General features: G+C 40.8%; 1 protein-coding gene across 1 annotated transcript in view; it reads right to left on the bottom strand.

The window, feature by feature from the left end:
* The window catches only part of ak8 (adenylate kinase 8), a 155,903-nt gene that overhangs the window by 45,519 nt on the left and 91,307 nt on the right, over nt 1–19,077 (bottom strand). The window contains exon 11 of the mRNA XM_063073107.1: nt 3,629–3,770. Coding sequence (XP_062929177.1) covers nt 3,629–3,770 — 142 coding nt within the window. The remainder of the gene's footprint in view (nt 1–3,628; nt 3,771–19,077) is intronic.

Raw genomic sequence — 19,077 nt, 5'->3', positions numbered from 1 at the left:
TGAATAATGCATCAATATAATCCTGCTGGTCAAGCCCTATTTTAAAGGAAAAACAGAATCTTCCCGGTGTCTGCAGCCATCCTGTTCCAGCTCTATCCATTAGATTGGATCAGCTTTAATTGTAACATAGTGAAATTCGTCACTTGTGTCAACAGTCCAAGGATGTGCTGAGGGACATGATTCCAGTGCCAACATAGCATGCCCACTACTTACTAACTCTTTGGTATGTGGGAGGAAACTGGACCAGCTGGAGGAAACACATGCAATCATGGGGAGAATATACAAACTCTATACAGACAGTGGTGGGAATTGAACCTGGGTCGCTGTTGAATTAAATGGGAATTAGTACATCAGGCTATGGAGAATGATCTCAAGGCAAATGCAGATCAATAATGTTCTCTGCCTTGGATTATTAAACAGAGTAATAAAACACCACCACACAGAAATGAGCCCTTTGGCCCACCTAGTTAGTGCTGAACCATTATTCTGCGTAGTCCCATTGTCCCTTTTCAAGTGCTCAACTGTTGAAATTCAGTCATTTCCTTCTGTTCTAAAAGGTAGATCCAAAACTTTAAAATTCACTACCAGCCAAAGAGACCTTAGTGCCAGCACTAAAGTCCACTATCTCACCAATCTTAACCAGCATTCATGATTAGGAAACATCGGATTTTCTTACGATCTCAACAATCCTTTGGACTACTTTCTATCACTTATACACACAAAGGTAGAAGAGAATATGAATGAGAATGAAAAAGTGAAAGAGAAGAAAATTTTAAACTATAAACCATATGTCCAAAGAGGACAATAGGTTCTTGATTAGTTAGGGTGTCAAGAGTTACAAGGAGAAGGCAGGAGAATGGGGTTAAGAGGGATAATAAATCAGCCAAGGTGGAATGGTGGAATCAACATGATGGGCCAAATGGCCTAATTCTGCTCCTATGTCTTATGTCACCATGAAGCAATATCACAGGTTTTTTTTCAACATTAGCTCTCTGTTTCTCTTTGCTTTATCTCCTTTGTTTTCTCCCATTTTCTCGGCTATTCAAATATAAGTGATGTGATTAACCTTAATTACTGCTTAGTACTGAAAATTTTACAATACAAAGGAGATGGTGTTGGGCTTTAGGAAAAATAAGCCTGCGCTGCTGCCTGTTACTATTGATGGTGAGGACCTACAAGAACCTGGGGATGCACCTGGATGACAGACTTGAGAGGAGCACCACCACGGAGGCCACTGACTTCCTAAGGAGACTGAGGTCCTTTGGAGTATGCAGGCCTTTCCTTCACATGTTCTACCAGTCTGTTGTCACCAGTACAATCTTCTATGTGATGGTGTGCTGGGCAATGGCATCAACACAGGTGATGCCAACAGACTTAATAAACTGATTAGGAAGGCTGGCTCTGTTATAGGAGTCAAACTGGACACACTGGAGGCTGTGGTAAACCAAAGGACCCTACGGAAAATCCTGGCAATTCTGGACAATGTATCTCACCCTCTGCATGCCACCTTGGCTGAATAGAGGAGCACCTTTAGTAACAGACTAAGACAACTGCGCTGCTCCAAAGAGCACTACATGAGATCATTTTTACCGTCGGCCATTAGGCTCTATAATGAGTCAACCTATAGCCGGGGAAGAGATGACCCCCTCCTGTAACTTTTTTTTCTTCCTTACTTCTCTTCAAATATTTCTATATCTGTGCACTTGTAATGCTACTGACAGTGTAATTTCCTTTGGGATCTATAAAGTACCTATCTATCTATTTCTCTCTCTATTTCAAACTCTTCCATCTTACCCTTCTCTGTTTTGCTCTCTTTGCAACATTTGAAATGAAACTACATTTTCAAAAAGCTACTTCTTGGTAGATTAAGGTTTAAGCTCATTAAGGATTCTTCAATCTGTTTGGTTGAAATGGCTTGTTGTTTACCATAATCATCCTCAACAGACTGATTCCAACAGTGTCTGAACAGAACCTTCCCGAGTTGCAATGTGGCTTTCATCCTGAACGCAGCACTGTCGACATGATCTTCGCAGTGAGGCACATACAGGAGAAGTGCCTGGAACAGAACATGACATTATACTCTGTCTTCATTGATCTGACGAAGGTGTTTGACACGGTCAACAGAAACGTGCTGAGGATCATCCTTAGAAAGCTTGGCTGCCCACAGAAATTCACTACAGTCATCCGCCTGCTCCACAATGGCATGACAGGAGAAGTGTTCTCAGGTGGTTCCCCACCTGAGACTTTCAACATCTCAGATGGCGTGAAGCAAGGGGTGCATTCTAGCACCAGTGCTCTTCAACACCCAAGTGCTGAAGCATGCTGCTAAGGACCTAGACCTGGGTATTTATATAAGATATCGCCTAGACGGATCGATGTTTGACCTGAGATGCGTTGCTGCAAAGACCAAAACATTGAGGAGGCTCATCACTGAAGCCCTGTTTGCTGATGACTGTGCCCTCATGGCCCACCAGGAGAACCACCTGCAGATGATTGTCAACAAGCTCTCCACAGCCTCAAAGCTGTTCAGCCTGACAATCAGCCTCAGTAAGTCAGAAGTTCTCCTACAACCTGCTCCAAACAGTCACCCTCCTCAGCCATGCATCACCATCGACGGCACTGTCCTGAAGAATGTGGAGAGCTTCAAGTATCTAGGAAGCACCGTCTCCAGTGACGGATCCCTTGACAAAGAGATCATAGCAAGGATCCAGAAAGCCAGCAGGCACTCGGGGAAACTCCATGTCAAAGTTCTGGAGCACAAGGACATTCAGCTTTCAACCAAGCTCAAGGTGTACAAGGCTGTGGTCCTCACCTCTCTCCTGTACGGCTGCGAAACCTGGACCCTGTACCGCAGGCACATCAAACAGCTGGAGCAGTTTTACATGCGCTCTCTGCGGTCGATCCTGAGGATTCAATAGCAGGTCCGAATCACCAACCAGGAAGTCCTTGACAGAGCCAACAGCACAAGCATTGAGGCAAGGATCCTCCAGGCCCAGCTGCGCTGGACTGACCACGTAATCCGCACAGGTGAAACAGGAATCCCCAGGCAGCTACTCTATGGTGAGCTTGAGCATGGCAGGCGCAATCGGGCCACCCCAAAAAAAGATTCAAAGACAATCTGAAATCGTACATCAAATGGGCAGACCTCCAGCCTCAACAACTTGAGGAGACCGCAGCCGACAGGGCTGCATGGCGCGCCCTGACCAGAAAAACTGCGTCTGACTTTGAGGATGACCGAAATCAGCGCCTTGCAGCAGCACGAGACCGACACCACAAAGCTGTGTATGCACCTGTTCTAACAACCGCCATTCCATGTCCAACCTGCAACCGCATGTGTGCTTCAGCCTTCAGCCTCCGAAGCCACATGCATATCAACAGATGACTGCACAATGTTTAGTCTTCCTCGGACCCCGAGAGACAACCACCTACAAGAGCAAGATGCTCTATAGAAGCAATCACGCCCCTCTACCAGGACAGCTTATTGCCAACCACTGATTGCATGGTGAGGAGCATAGTTATATGACAAAGTATTTTTAACACAGAATATAGTTAGTTGTAATGTAATGGTTACACCATTATTTAAGCAAGTCTCAATATACTGCATTAAATATCTTACATGAAAGCTTACCTATTTGCTAAGAATCCTGCATCTTTTAACATTTCAGCTTGTACCAGATCCTGAGGAAATCCATGCATCACCCAGCCCCGAGTGGAACAGTCCAGTTTACTTAGCCTTTGAGCGACACATTTCATGACCATAACATCTGGAACTAAAATAAACAAAATATGATTACAATATTATAGTACAGTATTATACAATATTACAGTTTGCTATGTTTCTGAGTTTGTGAAACAAGAATAATCTTGTTCATCTTTCCACCTCACCACTTGAGATTGTGCCTCAAATCTTTTTCCTGGATGGCACGTGTCACATCATACAGAGTAGGGAATTTAATCAAAGAGAACTTTTAGCCTGGTACCAATTCCACGCTTGATGTTTGGGTGATAGTTGATAATCACATATGAAGTATATTCTTCCCAGTACATTTGCATTTCAGATTCACACAAAAATCTCTTATAGCACTAATAACATATGCACTATTTCTGATTGATGATTTCAGGCATCATGAAGAGTCATATTCATACCACAATCTTTTAAAAATATTTCCTCCTTTGGTGTTCAATTCCACCATGTAGTGTTGCATTTTATTATGAAGATTTTTCCTTATGTCCTCCATTCCATTGTCTATATGCAGTTTTGCGACTCCTTTGTACACCACGTCTTAATAATTATGTAATCCATTCTGTATTAACTGTAACAGAGTGAGTGGAAAAATTGATTACCTGATCATTATTATGCTGCAGTTTACGAATCAGAATCATGTTTAACATCACTGGCATAAGTCTTGAAATTTGTTAATTTTATGGCAGCAGTACAATGAAACACATAAATAAAAATAGAGAAAAAAAGCTGAATTACAGTAAGTATATACATGTCTATTAAATAGTTAAGTTAATAAGTAGTGCAAAAAAAAAGACAGAAATAAAAAAGTAGAGAGGTAGTGTTTGTGGGTTCAATGTCCATTTAGAAATTAGATGGCAGAGGGGAAGAGGCTGTTCTTGAATCATTAAGTGTGTGCCTTCAGGCTTCTGTACCTCCTTCCTGATGGCAATAATGAGAAGTGGGCATGTTCTTGGTGGTGGAGATCCTTAATGAAAGATGCCACCTTCCTAAGGCACCGCACTTTGAAGATATTTTGGATACTATGGAGGCTAATACCCATGATGGAGCTGACTAATTTTACAAGTTTCTGCAACTTACTTTGATCTTGTGCAGTAGCCCACCGTCCATACCAGACGGTGATGCAGCTAGTCAGAATGCTATCCACAGTACATTTGTCGAAGTTTTCGAGTGTTCAAATTGACAAAACCAAATCTCATCAAACCCTCAATAAAATATAACTGCTGTCTTGCCTTCTTTATAGTTGCATCAATATGTTGCATCCAGGTTAGGTCCTCAGAGATATTGAAACCTAGGAACTTGAAATTGCTCACTCTCTCCACTTCTAATACCTCTATGAAATTAGTTTGTATTCCCTCCTCATATCCTTTCTGAAGTCCATAATCAGCTCTTTGGTCTTGATGATGTTGAGTGCGAGGTTGTTGCTGCGACACCACTCAACTAGCTGGTATATCTCACTCCTGTACGCCCTTTCATCACCATCTGAGATTCTGCCAACAATGGTTGTATTTTCTGCAAATTTATAGATGGTTTTTGAGTTATGTCTGGCCACATAGTCATGGGTGCAGAGAGATTAGAGCAATGGGCTAAGTACACATCCCTGTGGTGCACCGGTGTTGACTGTCAGCAGGGTGGAGATGTGAGAGAGGTTATGTGCTAATTGACTCAAGTGTTACATCACATCAGTGTCTGCATTTTAACTATGATTCATTGGCTCTATAAGCCATTGGGCATTATGATGAGTAAATGAAAGGTGTTTTAAAGTTCAAGTAACACAAACAAAATGCTGGAGGAACTCAGCAGGCCAGGCAGCACCTGTGGAAAAGAGTACAGTTGATGTTTCGGGCCAAGACCCTTCAGCCTGAAAAGTTGACTGTACTCTTTTGTATAGATGCTGCCTGGTCTGCTGAGTTCCTCCAGCATTTTGTGTGTGCAGCTTGGATTTCCAGCAATTGCAGATTTTCTCTTGTTTGTGATTAGAATTCTAGTTATTTCTTTTATTCAATAGCAGAAATTCTGTTTAGAATAGAAAAAGGTTTAAACTTAAAATAACGCTGGACAACAAATTTTTTTGAAAGTGTTGCCTCCTCAGAATCTATTTTTGTTTATGATAGACCACTTGAAGCTGAACAGAAATATAATTTCAGACTACTTGTAGCATGTTGGAATTCAGAGAAACAAGAAACTAACGTTTATTTTAATATTATGCATTTAATTGCATAAAGGTGCTGATGCTTTGCAATAGTTCAACTAAGATGGAAGTGTTTTGTTGATGATTTTTGTTTGTACTCAAGTGTCTGAGGCTTCTTGCTTAAGTGTCCAACAGTAATCAGCCAGCATTGATGGATTCCAGTTGCCTTGATACTGTTTCTCCGTGACTACAATGTCCTGGTGAAACCTTTCACCAGGCTTGTCATCGACAGCAGCAAGGTTTGCTGGGAAAAATGGGAATGCAGAAAATGAATCTTTAGTGACATACTGTACTTCATGGTTTTGTGTGCTTGAAGCATGTTATCAACCAACTAAAAGTAGTTTGGGGCTCTGTAGTTGCCAAAAAAATTTGCAACAACATCCTCAAATGCCTTCCACGTGATTTTCGCCAGTCAAGTCAAGTCAAGTTTATTGTCATTTCAACCATAAGCTGCTGGTACAGTTCACAGTAAAAACGAAACAACGTTCCTCCAGGACCATGGTGCTACATGAAACAACACAAAACTACACTAGACTATGTGAGACAGCACAAGGCTACACTACACTACGTAAAACAACATAAAAGCTGCACTAGACTACAGACCTGCTCAGGACTACATAAAGTGCACAAAACAGTGCAGGGCAGTACAATAATTAATAAACAAGACAACAGACATAGTAGAGGACAAATTACAATATAATAATAAATGATGTAGCTTCGGTACCTTTTGCAGACGGCAGGAGGGAGAAGAGTTTGTGTGAGGGGTGCATGGGGTTCTTCACAACACTGTTAGCTTTGCGGATGCAGCATGTGGTGTAAATGTCTGTGATGGCGGGAAGAGAGACCCCGATGATCTTCTCAGCTGACCTCACTATCCGCTGCAGGATCTTGCGATCTGAGACGGTGCAATTCCCGAACCAGGCAGTGATGCAGCTGCTCAGGATGCTCTCAATACAACCTCTGTAGAATGTGGTGAGGATGGGGGGTGGGAGGTGGACTTTTCTCAGCCTTTGCAAAAAGTAGAGTCGCTGCTGGGCTTTCTTGGTTATGGAGCTGATGTTGAGGGACCAGGTGAGATTCTCTGCCAGGTGAACACCAAGAAATTTGGTGCTCTTAACGATCTCAACAGAGGAGCCATCAATGTTCAGTGGAGAGTGGTCGCTTCATGCTCTCCTGAAGTCAACAACCGTCTCTTTTGTTTTGTTCACATTCAGAGACAGGTTGTTGGCTCTGCACCAGTCTGTTAGCCGCTGCACCTCCTCTCTGTATGCTGACTTGTCGTTCTTGCTGATGAGACCCACCATGGTCGTGTCATCGGCGAACTTGATGATGTGATTCGAGCTGTGTATTGCTGCACAGTCGTGGGTCAGCAGAGTGAACAGCAGTGGATTGAGCACACAGCCCTGGGGGGCCCCCGTGCTCCGTGTGATGGTGTTGGAGATGCTGCTCCCGATCCGGACTGACTGAGGTCTCCCAGTCAGGAAGTCTAGGATCCAGTTGCAGAGGGAGGTGTTCAGGCCCAGCAGTTTCAGCTTTCCAATCAGGTGCTGAGGAATGATTGTGTTGAATGCTGAACTGAAGTCTATAAACAGCATTCCAACGTATGCGTCTTTTTTGTCCAGGTGGGTGAGGGCCAGGTGGAAGGTGGTGGCGATGGCGCCGTCTATTGAACGGTTGGGACGATTCGCGAACTGCAGGGGGTCCAGTGAGGGGGGCAGCAGGGTCTTTATGTGTCTCATGACGAGCCTCTCGAAACATTTCATGGTGATGGATGTTAGTGCGACTGGACGGTAGTTGTTGAGGCAGGACACTGAAGACTCCTTCGGCACGGGGGTGATGGTGGCGGCCTTGAAGCACGTTGGAATGACAGCACTGCTCAGAGAGATGTTGAAGATGTCAGTGCGAACATCTGCCAGTTGGTCTGCACATCCTCTGAGCACTCTGCCAGGAATATTGTCCGGTCCAGCAGCCTTCCGTGGGTTGACACCGCATAGAGTTTTCCTCACATCAGCCACAGTAAGACACAGCACCTGGTCATTGGGAAGAGGAGTGGTCTTCCTTGCCACCACGTCATTTTCCGCCTCGAAATGAGCGTAGAAATTGTTCAATGCATCTGGGAGGGAGGCATCACCAGCACAGGCAGGTGATGTTGTCCTGTAGTTGGTGATGTCCTGAATACCCTTCCACATGCACTGCGTGTCACCGCTGTCCTGGAAGTGGCTGTGGATTCGCTGGGCTTGAGCACACTTTGCCTCTCTGATGGCCCGGGACAGTTTGGCCCTCACCATTGTTAGGGCTGCCTTGTTGCCTGCTCTGAAGGCAGAGTCACGGGTCCTCAGCAGTGCACGCACTTCCGCGGTCATCCATGGCTTCCGGTTAGGGCGTGTAGTGATAGTCTTGGACACAGTGACGTCATCGATGCACTTGCTGATGTAGCTAGTCACTGATGCTGTGTACTCCTTTAAGCTGGAAGAGTCGCCATCGATTGCAGCCTCCCTGAACATGTGCCGCACAAGAAGTTCTTCGATTTGCCTGTCATTGACGACCTGTTTGATTTATGGACTAACAAATATGTCTTCCTTAATCTTGGCATCAGTTATTCTGACTTGAATTATGAATTGAAATAACAAATATAGGCTATTTCTTTGTTGTCCATTGTAATCATAAGAATTGTGGAACTGGTTTATTTTAGGACTATTAACACCAGATGGATGAAATTTCAGAAGATTTAGTTATCTGCCAATGCTGTCCTTGAGGTTATTGTTGCCTCCTTTATTATTTATCCTTACAGACCACTATAATTTAAATTAATCTCAGTGGCCTACCATATTTCAAGGGCAGTTAGACCATCTATGCTTTTACTAGGGTAATCAAGAACTTAAATATAAACAATTTGTAATGATATAAAGATACATGCAACTCAACTGCCTATTTAAAACTGTGGAACATTTATTTTAAAAAAGAACCTAAAATCAATCTTTTACAAGTACTAAGTAAGTGTTCGAGTATTCAGTATAACTATTGCTATGTATTGATCATTTTGTGCTCTTTGTCATGATGGACTAGGCACAGTATCCTGGTATGGTTCTGCTGTATGCTGTAAAACTTAATGATAAATGAAGCTGCAATCATCCTGAGCAATAAAAGTACTAGAGAGAGAAGATGGGAAGCTGGAAATGAAGAGTTGTATTGGTCACTAGTACTCCAGTAAGGTACCTTAATATTCTTATGTCCCTGCATGAGAAAAAAATCAATCTGATCTCCAACCTGGCGACAACTTAATTATGACTACATAATTTATAAGGCTCCATCATGAAGCATGTTTTCACTGTGTTCATGGAGTTGATCACTTGCTTTATTGTGAACAGAACCGTCTCAAATATTGAAAGGCCTAGATAGAGTGGATGTGGACAAGCTGTTTCCTTTAGTAGGGGAGTCCTGGACGAGAGGTTACTGACTCAGAATAGAAGGAGGTCCCTTTAGAACAGAAATGAGGAGGAATTTCTTTAGCTACAGGGTGATGAATCTGTGGAATTCATTGCCACAGGTGGCTGCGGAGGCTTGGTTATTAAGTATATTTAAAGCAGAAGTTGATACGTTTAAAGTAAATTTATTATCAAAATACACCTATGTCACCATATACAACCTGAGATTCATTTTCTTGCAGGCATACTCAATAAATCCATAATAGAATAATAATCATAACAGAGTCAATGAAAGACTGCAGCAACTTGGGCATTCAACAAATTTGTAGAAGACAACAAATCATGCAAATACAAAAAGAAAGAAATAATAATAAACAAACAAACAAATAAATAAATAAATAAATAGTATGATGTATATCGAGAACATGAGATGAAGAGTCCTTGAAAATGACTCCATAGGTTGTGGGAATATTTCAATGATGGGGCAGATGAATTGAGTGAAGTTATCCCACTTGGTTAAAAGACTGATGGTTGAAGAGTAATAACTGTTCCTGAATCTGATGGAGTAAGTCCTGAGGCTGCTGTACCTTCACCCTGATGGCAGTAGCGAGAAGACAGCTTGACCCGATGACGGACGCTACTTAGTATTAGCATAGCAATAGCATTTACTTAGCGATAGCATTTTGTGTAGATGTGCTTAATGGTGGGAAGGGCTTTGCCTTTGATGGACAGGATCGTATTCACTACTTTTTGTAGGGGTTTCTGTTCAAGGGCATTGGTGTTTCCATAAAAGGCTGTGATGCAGCCAGTAAATATACTCCCCACTTCACATCGATAGATACTTATCAAAGTTTTAAATGTCATGCCAAACCTTTGCAAACTCCAAAGGATGTAGTCACTGCCGTGCTTTCGTCATAATTACCCTTACATGCTGGGCCCAGAACAGGTCCTCCGAAATAATAACACAGAGCAACTTAAAGTTGCTGAAACACTCCAACTCAGATCCTCTGATGAGGACAGCTTCATAGATCTCTGGTTTCCTTCTTCTGGAAGACAAATATCAACTCCTTAGCCTTGCTGACATTGAGTAAGAGGTTATTGTTATGGCACCACTCAGCCAGATTTTCAATCTCCCTCCTATATGCTGATTCATCACTACCTTTGATTCAGTCTATGACAGTGCTGTCATCAGCAAACTTGAATATGGCATTGAAGGAGGAGAAGATGGTGGCGTGACGTAGCTTGCACGGCCACTCCGGTGAATGATATCTGTAATCTGTCAAGTAGGGTGCCGTGCACAATTCTGATTTGATGGAGACAGACGTAAGAGAACGGAGGAACATCCAGAGAAACTTCTGAGATGCCCTTTTCGCTGCCGCTGTTACTGTGTGATCTTGAATCTCTGGAGGGGAAGGCCCCGAATCCTCGGCGGCTGGGACGGGGGTCGAAGTGCTCGGCAGAGATGTGCTCGGTGTTGAAGGGCTGGTCGGAGGTTCAAAGTTTTCGGACGGACTCAGAGTCAGCTGTGGTTGGGTGCTTCCAATGCATCGATAGTTGTCGGTGCCTGGAGGTTTATGGCAGAGTGAGTTTCTCCTTTCTTCCACCTGCTATCGGGGACTATTGGGAGTCGATCGGAACTTTGAGACTTTTTTTACCATTCCCATGGTCTGCTCTTTATCAAATTATGGTATTGCTTTGCACTGCTGTAACTATATGGTCTATATGTAACTAATTATGTGGTCTTGTCAGTGTTAGTCTTTGGTTTGTCTTGTTTTTTTGTGATATCACTCTGAAAGAACATTGTATCATTTCTTAATGCATGCATGCATTTCTAAATGACAATAAATGAGGACTGAGTGTCCTCATAATCTAAAATCTGTGCTTAGCCACACAGTCGTAAGTGTAAAGTGAGTAGAGCAGAGGGCTAAGCACAGAGCCTTGTAGTCCACGTGTACTGATGGAGATCATGGAGGAGATGTTCTTGCCAATTTGAACTGACTGGGGTCTTCAAGTAAGGAAATTGAGGATCCAATTGCACAAGGGCGTATTGAGGCCAAGGTTTTGGAGCTTATTGATTAGTTTTGAGGAGATGATGGTATTGAATGCTGAGCTGTAATCAATAAAAAACAAACAACAGGAATTCTGCAGATGCTGGAAATTCAAGCAACACACATCAAAGTTGCTGGTGTCTCCGCCTGAAAGGTCGACTGTACCTCTTCCTAGAGATGCTGCCTGGCCTGCTGCGTTCATCAATAAAGAGCATCCTGATGTATGCATCTTTGCCGTCCAGATGTTGCAGGGTTGTGTGAAGAGCCAATGAGATGGCATCTGCTGTGGACCTGTTGCTCCCATAGGCAAATTGGAGCAGATCCAAATGATTTCTCAGGCAGAAGTTAATTTGCCTCATCATTCTTGATATGTTCTTGATTAGTAAGGGCATCAAAGGTTACAAGAGGGCAGGAGAATGGGGTTGAGAGAGATAATAAATCTGCCACGATGGAATACCAGAGCAGACTCAATGGGCTAAAAGGCCTAATTCTGCTCATATGTTTAATGGTTTTATGGTTTCTTTATTCTGCAAGGTGTCTTGGGTTATTCATGCTGGATTATCCTTGTGCTCCAAGCCTCTGCACACAGGCTCACCGGCAGGTTTAATTGCACCTTTATTCTCTGTGGCAAGGCTAGCTTGTATTTGTTCTCTCTGATGGGTTGGCCAGTATGGTGACCAGCTACCAACATAGATATGCTGTACTTCATTCCATGAAGACCCATCTTTCAAACTCCCCTGAACATGTGCATTATGTGGTGAGGATTGTACCTTTCTTTCAGCTGGTGTTCGCTAAGATTGAAGCCAATGATGGTTCACTGCTGTAACTGAGATAAGTACAACAGCAGCTGACACAAAAATTAAAAGACAAAAATTAGCTCTCAGAGTGGACAGCAGGGTGAGAGGAGAAGATCCCTTAACATACCTGCATTTTGCATGCAGACTGATAGGCCACAATAAAAACAGAAAGTGAAAAAATGGTGCCACAGCATTTACCTCAATTTTTTTTTACAATAAATCTTTTCCATTTTTAACATGTTCTCAATTAAAAAGTAATATTATAAAAACCAACAAATAAATGAACAGTATGCACAAGTAAATTCAAAGAAGGATATTCTCCTGGCACACATACAAAAAAATGAAATTATATCAAACACTTAGATACATATAGGGTCTTTCACAATGTCAGAATAACTCAACATTTTGCAAAGATTTACTTTTAAAGTTTAGTTAATCTTGATTTGTAGGCAGATGTACTCATTTGCATATAGCATGTTCTCACAAGCAATGAGATAAATGACCAATTAGTTTGCAAATTAATTCATTGGTTGAAGAATTAATGTTGACCTGACTATTAGAAGTGCACATATTCTGTGGGATGTGTATGTTTATTAGACAATAACACACTCCACTGGCACTAGTCAGCATAGATTATGTACTAGAACATTGAAAAGAGACTTGAACCAATATTGAAAAAGCAGTCACCAAAATCACTCACTCAGGTTTAAAAGCATCTGGCATGAAAGCTGCTAAAAGATAATGTGGAAAAGCAAAACATATTCTTGCGACACTGTGCAGTGCAACTCTCTGAAATGTCACCAATAATTAGAGGTTGTTAATAATTGATCTAACTGCATAATGAAAGTAATCCTCCTGCCTCTAATTCAGTGATTCAAGAGGAAATTGTGCTCATTAGTGCTGAAAACAAAAACAACTCTCACATTTTCTCCAGTGCTATACAGAAGATTTTTAGTACTGCCTGCCATCTGCTGGGGAATGTTTCTAACAGCAACTTTACAGTTCAGTAAGACACAGGAGATTCTGCAGATGCTGGAAATCCAGAGTAACACACACAAAATACTAGAGAAACTGAACAGGTCCGCAGCTTCCAAGGGAAGGAATAAACAGTCAACACTTCATCCTGATGAAGGGTTCCAGTCCAAAATGTGGAGTTTATTCCTCTTACTCATTAACACTTGCCCTGCTGAAAGTTTTACAGAAAACTATTCCATACTGCTTCAGACGAAATGCAACGTTTTGGGTGCAATACATAGTCTTGGTCATACTTTATTGATCCCGGGGGAAACTGGTTTTCATTACAGTTGCACCATAAATAATAAATAGTAATAGAACCATAAATAGTTAAATAGTCATATGTAAATTATGCCAGTAAATTATGAAGTAAGTCCAGGACCAGCCTATTGGCTCAGGGTGTCTGACCCTCCAAGGGAGGAGTTGTAAAGTTTGATGGCCACAGGCAGGAATGACTTCCTATGACGCTCTGTGTTGCATCTCGGTAGAATGAGTCTCTGGCTGAATGTACTCCTGTGCCCACCCAGTACATTATGTAGTGGATGGGAGACATTGTCCAAGATGGCATGTAACTTGGACAGCATCCTCTTTTCAGACACCACCATCAGAGAGCCCAGTTCCATCCCCACATCACTGGCCTTATGAATGAGTCTGTTGATTCTGTTGGTGTCTGCTACCCTCAGCCTGCTGCCCCAGCACACAACAGCAAACATGATAGCACTGGCCACCACAGACTCATAGAACATCCTCAGCATCGTCCAGCAGATGTTAAAGGACCTCAGTCCCCTCAGGAGATAGAGACAGCTCTGACCCTTCTTGTAGACAGCCTCAGTGTTCTTTGACCAGTCCAGTTTATTGTCAATTCGTATTCGTAAAGATTAATTAATAATAAATGCAATTCTCCATATAAATAAAATACTGTGATTTCTGCTTTATTTACTCAAGAGAGAAGCAGCATCAATCATAATACATGGCTTTTACTGACTTCACAAAAAAGATTTGATTCTATCATGGATCTATCTAGAGAAATCTTCTCAAATTTACCTGCCCTCAAAAAAAAAATCACCCCCATCTTTCTCCTTGTTCACAATGGCATCAAAGCTCTGGTTTTATCAGCAGGTTCTCAACAGACCCAATTTTATTCTAGACTGGCTGCAACATTTTTCTCAAATTTTCTCATCATAATTCTGCAACTCCCTCTATCAAACTTCAGGTGGAAGGCAGTTAATCTCAATGATGGCCAAGAAACTGTTCAACTAGTATCACATCCACTCCACGCCACTTCAGTCTTTCAGCTGCAGTAAGAAGATGGTATTTGGCTTATGTTCAGAGGTTTAGCTCAGAGTCAGAGTAGAAGGGAATGGGCTTATATTCAACATCTATAAAACAGGAGTCCTGTGTTAAACTGCATCAATTGTGCAATGCTCTTCTCTTACAAAATTCTGGAAAATGTGGTTTTCAGAATCTTTAGTCATCTGAGAGGAAGAATAATTGAAGATGAAGCTTTCAGTCCTATGGTCTACTGGGAAGGAATGGTCCCGTCCTCCAGTATGTTTCTGAAAAATGAACTACTTATAATAGACATATCAAAGAACTGGAAGGATAACACCATCCTGTCTTTGCAAAATTCTCCAAATCCACTGACAGCATAAACAAATCAGTGATGGCATCCATACACCTTCGCTCCATCTGCCACAAAAGGCAGGATTTCCCATTTCAGTTTGACTTCCTATTACCATCCTACTATATCGGTCAATGGCCTCCTCTACTGTCACAATGAGGTCTTTTCAGGTTGGAAGAGCATCATCTCATATTCCATTTGTGTAGCCTCTAACCTGATGGCATGTATATCAACTTCTCTAACTTCCAGAAATGTCTTCACCCTTCCCCTTCTCTTTCTTTCTACCCCCATTCTGGGTCCCCTTTTCCCCTTTCTCTTCTCTTCACCTGCCCATCACCTCACTCTGCTGCCACTCCACTGCCCTCTCCTATGAGATTCCTTCTTCTGCTCTTTTCCTTTTTCCACTCTTCACTTCCCATCTTCTTACTTCATCTCTCCTTCTCCCACCCATCCACCTGGTTTCACCTGTCAGCTGCCAGCTTGTACTCCTCCTCCTCCTGTCACCTTATTATTCTGGCTTCATCCCCCTTCCTTTCCAGTTCCGATGAAGGATCTCGACCCGAAATGTTGAGTGTTTATTCCTCTCCGTAGATGTTGTCCAACCTGCTGAGTTCCTCCAGTATTTTGTGTGCGTGGTAACGATAGCATTCTCTCCCTGACCAACATCCCCGGCATTGAGATATCAATTACATTTTACATTGAGATATCAGTAACATGGTTTTGTTCTAATTGTGTTCTTTCTTGTATACATTTGTATAATTTATGTTTAATTTGCGTTTATGCTGTGAACCTGATGCTACGTGCCTATGATGCTGCTGCAAGTAAGTTTTACATTGCATTTGTGAGTACATGCACTTGTGTATGTGACAGTAAAGGTTATGGGAGAAGGCAGGAGAATAGGGTTGAGAGGGATAATAAATCAGCCATGATTCAATGGCAGAGCAGACTTCATCAGTCAAATGGCCTAATCTGAATCAGAATCAGAATCAGGTTTAATATCACCGGCATATGTCGTGAAATCTGTTAACTTAGCGGCAGCAGTACAATGCAATATGTGATAATATAGAAAAAATAAATCAATTACAGTTAAAAAAATATAAATAGTTAAATTAAAAACAAACAGAGTAAAAACTGGAAAAAAAAAGTGAGAGTGTTCATGAGTTCACTGTCTATTTAGAAATCGAATGGCAGAGAGGAAGAAGCTGTTTCTGAATCCCCTTCCTGACGGTAACAATGAGAAGAGGGCATGTGTTGGGTGATGGGTAATTCTGCTGCTATATCTAATGGTCTTATAAACTCAACTACGACTTTCATTCCATTGGCTGTGTAAGACAGGCCATGACGTTCCCATACACAATACCAAACTCTCAAAGCAGGCAATCAATTCTAAATCCCATCAAGAGAAGAGATTAGCAGCTAGATGAGAAGAAAAGATTCAATGGCTTTTTCAGCAGCTAACTGAAACTGCTCAACCAACTCATGACAAACTCTAGCCCATGACAGGTCAACATGGAGAAGAGCATTTAGGACAATATTGAGAATCATGACTTTTTGTTAGGAGCATAACTCCCGAACTAGTCACCCACAATATCAGGTACCTCTTGCCCCATCTTGGTAGCCCATAGATCCCACAATGAGCCACCTTGGAAATGAGTACAAACAAGTTATCCTCAAAAACAGGAGAAATTCTGCAGATGCTGGTAATCTAAAGTAAAACACACAAAATGCTGGAGGAACTCAGCAAATCAGGCAGTGAGAAGATGCTAGAATAGTTATCCTCAATCCTGATAGAGCATCAATGAAAGAGATTTATCATATGTTTTAATATTTGACATTTTGAGTAGTTTATACTGTTTTTGTTAGATCTCACTAATGCAAGTGTGGTGTCTAAAAGGGCAACAAAGCTAAACTGTGAAAAAGGGACAGAGAAAGAGCAAGTAATCAAGAGGCAGCATGTACAAAACAGGAAATACTGAATGAATTTGGGTCAGGAACAATTAATAATTTATAGTATTAATCTGCTCACTTGCACCACTCCAAATTAAATGGATTTGAGCTCTGACTGATGCTTTCAAATCTCTACTAATATGGCCATTTGAGCTTGACACTTATTTTTTTTCACTTGGATTAGAAATTGAAGCATTTTGTGAATAGTTGGAAGTCATCTAAAATATTGCCAGGAGTTGGGAAGTCTGTGTGGTAAACTAAGACAAGGTTAATTATAGTACTAGTGTTGTTTGGAGGGAATACTTTTCTGCATACTACTCTGAAATGCTTTCTTGTATAAACTGCAAGAGCACTGCAGCTGTGATGTAAGGAGAGGATCTATTGGGTAGTGTGAGGGGTGCAGAAGAGTGTGTGTTAAGTATCAATCGATCTCTAATACAATGCTTAAGTCACAATTTGATTCAATGCCAAGTGTGCAGCAATGTGACTTGTATGATTTGATTTCTCTCTTTGGGCTTGCAGTTAGATATAACTATATGACTATTTGCCCATTTCAAAATGCAGTTTATAGTCAGCTACATTGATATGGAACTGGAATCACTTATATTGCAGACTGGATGGGATGATGCATTTCCTTCCTAAAACATAAAAAATCTGGCAGCTTTTAAAATCATTTGCTAATTCTTGCTCTTTATTTCAGTCTTTTTTTAGACCAATTTCAAATTTTCAGACTAGTATGGGACTTGACTCCTACAAATCTTGTAATATAGCCATTTCCTCTGTAATTTGTATTATGATTTGGTGTTTCCAAAATCATAGTACTAATACCAAATCACAAAACCATCACTAAAGATAAAAAAAATGTTTCCCTAAGTCACTAATGCTTATTATTAGCTATCACAAAATCAAGATCTCCCCATTGAATAGTGATCACACAGTGGTTTGTATCGTATTAATTACTGGTTTAAATTAAATAGTTTCATCACTCTGATGCCTAGAGTATTATACTGAGTCCAAGAAAATAGATTACTATTTGTTGGATTATGAGAGGGATGTTGAAAAAGCACGTATCAATTTTAAAGTAAAACAAATAGATATCAGCTGTATAATATTTATTTGATTTATTTTAAATTAAATGACGTAAAATGTCATACAAAATATATATACTACTTGAAACGGTGTTGTTTACTTTTGTTAAAATTATTAAGTAAAAGGAACGATAGCTTTTGAATGGGACATAATGATTGTAGGGGAACATTTTAACTACAGGCATTCTTTTTATTCTTACTTTAGATCCTTCTCCCATCAGTTAATCATACATTAATATGCCTGCAATTTTTGATCCCTCCACAATCATCAAGACAAGATAAAATGAACAAGGTAACTTTCACAATTTTAACTGTTATAGTGTGGCATTCTTAAGTACAGTATAAATTGTCCAAATTGCTGTTGGGATTGGAGAACCGCTAATACAGATTCAAATCTGGTTAATTTAAATGTTAGGACTGATCACTGACCTTATTTGACAATAAGAAAGATTATTCACTAGTTATGATGGGACTAATTTGAAATAACTCTTCTTTGGCAGCTGCAAATGGTGACCTAGGATTGCATCATTCTAACCAAATAAAAAACATCCCAGAAGTGACTGCTAATTGAGGTAAAGAAGATCAACTAACGCATTGAATATTGTTGTATTCATATTTCTTTCATTTACTATTTGTGAATTAATCATGTTTGTTTTAGCAGTATGGGTCATATACTTCGGACTCACCTAGGGAATGTATATGATCATGTGTAAACGAATTATGACACTTAACTTGCAAGGGATTTGGGTAAAATTAGCTATTTCCTCTATATGTGTGTTAGCAATAATACACCAATAATCTAAGTACAAGCCACCTCTATGTTATAGTAGTTCATGTATTGAAAATTTGCCCTTACAAGATTCACAAATCACTGCCAAAATATCTGGGATACTGAATAAAAATATGCTCTTATGAAATTTGTCTGAAAAGTAGTAAATACAAAACACAATATTTATTTATTTCAACTTGCAATTTTTGCAACATGTTCAGATGACTGTCATGGAAAATTGTGATATTAATCATTATCTACGAACACAATCCCCTACTCTGTAACACTGAGTCACCTGCAACAATCATTCTTTAAAGATGTAGCTTTGAAAACAATTTTAATTCAAAAATTAAGTTATATCTGGCAGCATGGATTTATATATTATTCATTGATGTACATAAAATTTATATAATAAAACTAATTTGGGATGGTGAA

Source organism: Mobula hypostoma, chromosome 21, assembly GCF_963921235.1.
Source record: "Mobula hypostoma chromosome 21, sMobHyp1.1, whole genome shotgun sequence".
Lineage (NCBI taxonomy): Eukaryota > Metazoa > Chordata > Chondrichthyes > Myliobatiformes > Myliobatidae > Mobula > Mobula hypostoma.
Note: the sequence above shows the minus strand (reverse complement) of the source record. Positions and strands in the feature narration are given on the sequence as shown.